Here is a 7,699-nt window from a genome sequence, read left to right as displayed (position 1 = left end):
TCTTCCGAAATGAGCATCGAGAGCATCGATGAAGGGGGGAGCCACGTCGGAAGATAGCAGTAGTCACTACAACAAAAACCCTCATAGACATCGGTTTTCCACCGATGTCTATTATATTTTCGACCGATGTCTATTACATTTTCGACCGATGTCTATGAAGGCGATGTAAAAGGTCTGCCATTTTAGACATCGGGTTAAAATCGGTGTAGTATCACTTAACGACATCGGGTGTAAAACCGATGTAATATTATATGTTAATAACTCCAGTTTTGACAGCGGTATACGACCGATGTAATATTAGTTAAGGACATCGGTTTTGCAGCGGTGGAAAACCGATGTAATATCAGTATTGTTTAACGACACAAATTTGATTTCCGAAATAGTGAAAAACCAATATTATCACCAAGCAAATCATAAAATTAAGTTAATATTATTAATTCACTAAGAAAATCACAAATAAAAATGCACCGATATATCTAAACACACCAAGTCAATATCCATATAACCAACACATAAATATTCTTCTTACAACATAAAAAGATAATAGATATTGTGCACATCAAGTCAATATCCACAAATTACACATAACTATTCTTCTTACAACATCAAAAGGTAATAGATAGTACACAAATATTCTTCTTACTGGTGCCAACGTTATCCTTCTTGCTTTGTGCAGAGATTTAACTAAATCTTCCCTAATAGTTTTATTTGTTAATAGACAACTCTCTTTATCTATTACTGGATGGGCACCTCTGCTTGTTTGATGTCCTGAGGGTGACAACTGATTGGTGATTCTTTGTAAAGGAGGTCTCCATCTTAAAGGAGCCACTGGAGGCTTTGGGAAGTTTGCAACATCCTTCATGGCTGTCCTCTCACCATTTAATTGTTTCTCCAGTTCTCTTACCTAAATAGAATAAAATAGTCAATATGGATATAAAGCAGTTTGTTGCTTACATAAGGGAAATTAAAGATGCTGTAAATTCTACTCAAATAGAGATTGAAAATGAGATAAGTAACTTTTTGCTGGTAATTTTTACTTGTTTCCTCAGCTTCTTTGATCTGCACATTTGAAATAATCTGTTATAAGACAACTTGTATTAGAACAATCTGCCAGCAATGTGTCCTATTCTTCTACAAAACAAAACTGTTATTGTCTTCTCAGAAAATGGGATAATATGAAAGAATACCAAAGAATTAACAAGAGATTAATAGAAGTGAACTGATAAGAGTTAAGACTACTGATTTACGAAGGAAAACATACTCATACAGTGGATCCAAATGCAGAAAAATAGGAATAAGCATTACAATAGAATTCTTACAAACACAGGAAAATAGGAACAATAATTAAAATTGAATTGTTAATCATATCAAAATGTCCAAACCAATTCAAGTTTATCTAGTACTGCATATAATATAAATAATCATTTAAGTAATCTTCATCATGAAATCTTTGTAAACATGAATTTCTTATAAGTAACATCATAATAGAAAAAGTTTTTCTGATAGGCTTTCAAGCTTAAAGCATAAAGCAAGCTGAACTCGCATGCACCTCTTGTATAAACAAGCATAACATAAATATTTATTTGGTACTAACATTATGCCTGATAGAAACAATATGCCGAAACAAGTTTGAATTTTGATGACATAAAGAGGCCCAATTCCAGCTCTGTCCAGTAGCAAAATGGAAGAGTAAAGGGAAAGGAGTACTTTGTTTATAAACTCCAAAGTTTCAAGTTACATAAAATCCTAATTCCCAGAAAAAGCAAAAAATCTAAAAGTTTGGTGGCATGATATGATTCATAGATCATGTTAGATGCAAAGAAATACATAGCAATTAATTAATTTTAATTTTAAGATTGCCATACCAATCAGGGATATCTTTGACTTCTACTGCAGTTTCTCAAATCCCATTTCCTATTGAGTCCAAATTTCATCCACACTACAATACTATCACCTATTTCCTGGCATCTATTAATTTCTGCCCCCTTGATTTTCCTCAAAGGACTGTGTAGGAATCCCATGACCAGCATGAGGAGACAAAGACATGTTCTGCATATGATCCTTAAACAGTCTACACTCAATCCTGATTGGAGAATAAAAGAAGGAAAACATATAAAACACAGTTTATGTTTTAAAGAATTCATAAGATGGTGATGTCTTAAAGTTTGATTGGTGCATCAGCAAGTTGGATAAAATATTTTAAAGTCTACAAACAGAAAAGCTAGAAACCTGGTCTGATCACTGTAGGATCAATAAATTAGAAGCAGCTTGACATCTACATTTGGCAAAGTCAAGAAGGCAATAACCACTGAAAAAAGAGATTAAATTAATTGAGAATCTTAACTTGTAAACAACCACATAGGACCACACTATATTGTAGGAGAGAGACTCACCTGCTGCCATAATATTTTTCCTTAATGGAGTCCATGCTGTAGTACGTTCAGAGGGGAAGCCCTTCATAGCAAGAAAAAGACATGAAGGATTAATAGGTTGCCCTGTTTTTAGTATAGCTTTCTTCAAACAAAATGAAAGCATAATAGCACACTAGCTCCAAATTGGAAAAGAAAAAGAAACATTTGTTTACACGGAGCCTATCAGAGCACTGGGCTCTATTGGGATCTAATGCAGTTGAGCAAATAGAACAGAACCAAAAAATATGCAGTAAAATGATAGAATTTTCTAAGTGAAGCTAGCTTAATTAGGAACTGACAGCGACCAAATAAATTATTTTGATGCAAAAAAGAAAGACAATATGCCAAAACATGTATCAGTGAAAGATTAATGTTGTCGATCAGAAAAACGAAGTCTTTAGATGAAGTCCCGGTAGGATTCATATAAATGATTGTTGCTGAAAGGAGGAATCTTCTGGTAACCAAAAGAGAGATTATAGCACGAGATTTGTTTCACTCTGCAAAATCACTATGATTAGCCACACAAATATAGTCGAAATCTAGAGAAAGCATCAGCTCGAACAACAACAAACCCTGAGCTTACACTGGACACCTCCAAAAGAGAAGAAACAGATCAAGAGGTGGGAACTTGTGGTCGGCACGAAAATGAGAGATCGAGAGGTGGACACCTCCAGAAGAGAAGAAATCAAACCCTATTCACCGACAGCAGCGAACAACACAATTTGCTCACCTTCTTCCTCGTCGGCTGCTGCCTCCGCCACCGCCGCCGCCGCCGTTGCCAGCGTTGGGCAATATCAAAGTCAGTCAAATTTGTGAAAATAGTTCTTCACTTGAAAAATGGTAAATCTATATAGTTAGCGTCACATAACACAGTGGCAGTATACAAGTACTACCAATCTACCATTAAGTATAAAAATTATAATATGAAATCCAAATCAACTGAACTGGTTAAAAATGTTAGAAATACAAGCTTAACCTTTTTTATCCCAATCAAATTAAGCCTATCATCATTGCCAATTGCAAGGACAGCCTCCACAACCATGTTTGCAAAAAACTCCTTCTCACCACCAATTAACTTTGAAGAAAGTGTAGTAACTGCACATTTAGCCAACAAGGATTTCTTCTCTTCAAGACTTTTTCCCTCTATGCTTACGGCAAGATCTTTAATTTTGTTGATGGCCTAGAAAACATGACATGTGATTTTCAGCAGTTGACATTTGCGCTCAATCACAAAACAGGTTAATTCTTACCAAAAAAAGATGCAGTCCGGTAACTTCGAATAAGATTTTGGGGATGAACTCCATCTTCAATAAAAGGTTTTGCCTCCTTTAGGAACTCACCATACAAAAGCACCACTGTTGTTGTCCCATCACCAACCTAAACCAGAATATGCAGGATTTAAGACATTCAGACACACCAAAAGCTGGCAGTTGAGCTAATATATTAACGTCTTTTTTAATACTCAAAATGGCATTGGCACATAATGTTGTGGATACATAGTGATCATTTTGTGCGAAGTGTCTCTTTCCCCATAAAGATATTTGTAACGAGTAAGAAACTTATCATTGTGCACTGTATCTAACCTAATTGATCAAATCTTTAGATTAGTTAAATTGTTTATCCCTGCTACTTCAACAAAACTTCAAAGCCAATTTTTAACATGGAAATCAAGTCATCCAATATTCATCAGGAGAAGAGAGTGCCTTTTCATGTTCTTAGGCCACGAGCTCATGAAAATTTTCAGCCTTTTCAATTTCTGTTCTCAGTTTTTAGAAAATAATTTTCTGAAAAATGTGAAAACTGATCTGCTGAAACTGATAATAGAAAGTTAAAATCGTGAGAAATTTTAACAATTTTAATGAAGATGGTTTGATTTTTCTATTTTACAATGCTACATGAGGAAAATTTGATGAAAATTCACAATTTTAATTTTTTGTTCGTCAGTTTTAGCAGAATAGTTTTCACATTTTTCTAAAAACTATTTTCTGTGGACTGAACAGATAACAAAACTGAAAAATGTGAAAAATTTCACGAGTCAAACAGGACTTCATGTTCTACAACCGATCCAGGCGGAAATTTCTTACCTCAGAGTCTTGAGACTTGGCGATGTCAACGAGAATCTTGGCGGCAGGATGGACAATATCAAGCAGCTTCATGATGGTGGCGCCATCATTGGATATGGTGGTATTCCCCTTATCATCGTAGATGAGTTTGTCCATTCCACGTGGACCCAGAGTCGTGCAAACCACGTCCGCCACGGCGGTGCAAGCATTGATGTTGCTCACAACCTGCGCCTTCCCCTGTGAGGTGTCCGTCCCTTCCTTCAACAGTATGATCTGGGGTTGCTGCAAACATTGCCGCCAAGAGATCCAAGGGGTTAATAATCACTAAGCCGCTTCCATAGTAAAACAAAATAGAATGTAAGAGGAAGAGAGACAAAGTTGGAATTTGATGGAGAGGGAGAGAGGAAAGAGGGCAGCGGTGAGGTTCCTGTAAACTTAGAATTTAGAAATAAAAAGTACGATTTGATCGTCTTCATCGGATCAGTAGAACTTAGTATCACCTTTCCCCCTAGTCGTCTTCATCTTATCTCCCTCCGCCGCTACTACTCTGAAACCCTAGAAAACAAGACCAACTCGTCACCTCTCCTTTCTCAAAATGCGAAGAAGGGTTCCTCTTCTTACATAAAGGGAGGAGGTGGAGGAGATGCGTCGTGAGTCAATCTTGATCGAGAGAGGAAGAGGCGTCAATCTAAGAAGGGGAAGAGGAAGATGAAGCTGAGAGAGATGGTTGGACGGCTTGCGGTGAGGAGGACGATGCGATATAGGTTTAGGTTTGGAGGGAAGAGTGAAGTGTTGCAAATTTCAGCTAAGTATGGGTGGGAAAAATAAATTATTTTATTTTATCATAGACACCGAGTTTTAAAAACCGTTGTTAAAATTGGTGTCTATTAACGAAAAAAAGGCGCTCATAGACATCGGCTTAAAAAACTGATGTCTATGAGCAAAAATTTGAGCTTATAGACACCGATTTTTGGAAAAACCGGTGTAAAATACTCAAAGACATTGGTTTTTGCTTAAAACCACTGTTGTTCCACCGATGTCTATTAGGATTTTTCTTGTAGTGAGTTCAGGGGGAGACACGGACAACAAGATCGACAAGGTAAGTCAGATACGATCTCTTCCTCCCGACAAATTGTTTAAGTTCGTTAAACTGTTAACAAAAGATTGCTACAAGTTAGAAAAAAAATTAAGAATTTAAAAATAATATTAGCTAAATCTTGTCCAATAAAAGAATTCGACAGAATCAAATTAGAAAATAAAAAATTAAAAGTAGAAAATGATAATTTAAAAGTACAAGTAAATAATTTGAAAAATCATGCATGCTCATCTAAGACCAATGTTAGAAAATTTAACAATTTAAATTGGTATTTTAGACATCATAAGGGACAAATTAGAAACATTTCAAAAAGATATGTCCCTAAGAAATTTTTAGTCAATCCAGTAGGCTGGAACCTATATTGGGTTCCAAAGTTCTGTCTGACTTGAACTTGAACTAATTAGATTTAGAGCTTTAGTGAGAAAATTAGACATTAAAATTTCTTTATGAGGCTTTGTCTAAGGAAGTGGTTGTTGCTCCAATAACCAAGAAGGCCTAGTGCCTCGCCATGATCTGGAAGCCAAAATATTGAAATAAAATATTTAATTAACTTTTTGATAAAGCATTAAGGTTGAAATTTAATAATGCTTTAAAAAGTTTTCTTAAACATTTTTTTTAATTTTTTTGACTTAGAATTTTTTTACGTAAAACTAAAATTGCATAAGTTAAAAGTTCTTCTGAAATTAGAAATTTATGCTTAAATCTTTACTTAGAAAATTTTTTAAAAATATGTTTGCAAAATTTCCTGAGTCAGATTTTTTTAAACTCTACTTAGACAATTTTCTTACTTAGAGTTTTTGCTTAGAAAGTTTTCTTACTTAAAGTTTTACTAAGAACATTTTTTTCCTTCGTTAAAATTATTGCAAAACTTTTCAAAGTTTCAAATTTTTTTCCCTTAGAGTTTTTCTTGGAATCTCAATTTTTATGTGATTAAAGGGGGAGAAGGGAAAGTATAAGTCTAGGGGGAGGTAGACCAAAATTTAAATTTTCTATCTGTTTTGCACTTTATTGCAGAATTAGTTAGTTTATCTTTATGTCTATTTTACCCTAGCTTAACTTGGGTTGCTCACATAAAAAAGGGAGAGATTGTTGGAACCCCAAGGTTGTTTTGGTGTGATCAACAAGTTAAGTTAGGTCCTGTGTGTTGTTAACTTTGTGTCTAAGTGTGCAGGAGCTTAGGAGCACAGGTAATCGAGCGAAAGACGCAACTAGTGAGAAGGACGACATACGGTGCGCCCGAGGGACGAGGCGCTGCGGAAGAGTACACCGGCGGATGAGAAGGAAGCGTGCGGTGGTTCCAAGGGATGAGAAGCCGGAGCGGAAGAATGCTCGGGGAGCAAGAGACACAGCTAGAGAGAAGGCCGGCACAAGGTGCGACTGAGGGATGAAGACTATGGATGAGTATGTTGCCGGACGAGAAGGAAGCACGCGACGATTCTGAGGAACGAGAAGCCAGAGCGGAAGCCTGCTCGAGAAGGTTGGAAGTTGGGTTCGGGTAAGCCCTATTCCGGATGGCAGAGATCACCCAAGCAAGTGGAGCCGGAGCGGAAGACCCGGACCAAGGCGAGCAACACCTGAGTGTTATGATTCTGCAAGTGCACGGATTCGTCGTCAGTAATATAAAAGATTGTCGAACCCACAAGGACTGGTTATAAGAACTAGTGATGACACACTTAGGATTAGCTACACTATTGATGGTTGTAAGTAATATAAGAAAAGAGATCGGAAAGCGAGGAATGAGAACTAGCAACGAGAGGAAAACAACCTGATTAATGAAGAGTTCTAGGAGTTCGGTTTCATTGTGGTGGTATTGATGTTTCTCATACTATCCTATACTCATTGTCCATCGACATGCATTCGCCGAAAGCTAAAGCAATTATCTTTGAGCACCAGACAAAGACAATCCCTACGAAATCCTGTTATGGTTAATCTCTATCACTAGGGCGCCTCGGTAGATCGCAAGGATACGACTCTTACTGATGTTATCAAGGATAGAATTAAGAAGTTAGGTTTGGTCTCTTACTTCCTTGCGAAGAAGTCACCTCTCCTTTCAAGGAAGTACCCTAGATGTCTGGGAATGGGTTACCCCTGTCACTAGGACCTCTCGGGTGTATGATCTAAGGTATTCC

The 7,699-nt window shown here is 36.7% G+C and overlaps 1 protein-coding gene across 1 annotated transcript; it reads right to left on the bottom strand.

Annotated features, from left to right (window-relative positions):
- Positions 1-2,249: 2,249 nt before the first annotated feature.
- Positions 2,250-7,423, bottom strand: LOC121979817 (T-complex protein 1 subunit eta-like). The gene is made up of 6 exons (XM_042531808.1): positions 7,397-7,423; positions 4,496-4,756; positions 3,711-3,788; positions 3,388-3,591; positions 2,394-2,514; positions 2,250-2,308 (listed from the first exon to the last, which is right to left on the bottom strand). The coding sequence occupies exons 1-6, from the start codon at positions 7,421-7,423 to the stop codon at positions 2,250-2,252; spliced, it is 750 nt and encodes a 249-aa protein (XP_042387742.1).
- Positions 7,424-7,699: the final 276 nt, after the last annotated feature.

Source organism: Zingiber officinale, chromosome 5A, assembly GCF_018446385.1.
Source record: "Zingiber officinale cultivar Zhangliang chromosome 5A, Zo_v1.1, whole genome shotgun sequence".
NCBI lineage: Eukaryota > Viridiplantae > Streptophyta > Magnoliopsida > Zingiberales > Zingiberaceae > Zingiber > Zingiber officinale.
Note: the sequence above shows the minus strand (reverse complement) of the source record. Positions and strands in the feature narration are given on the sequence as shown.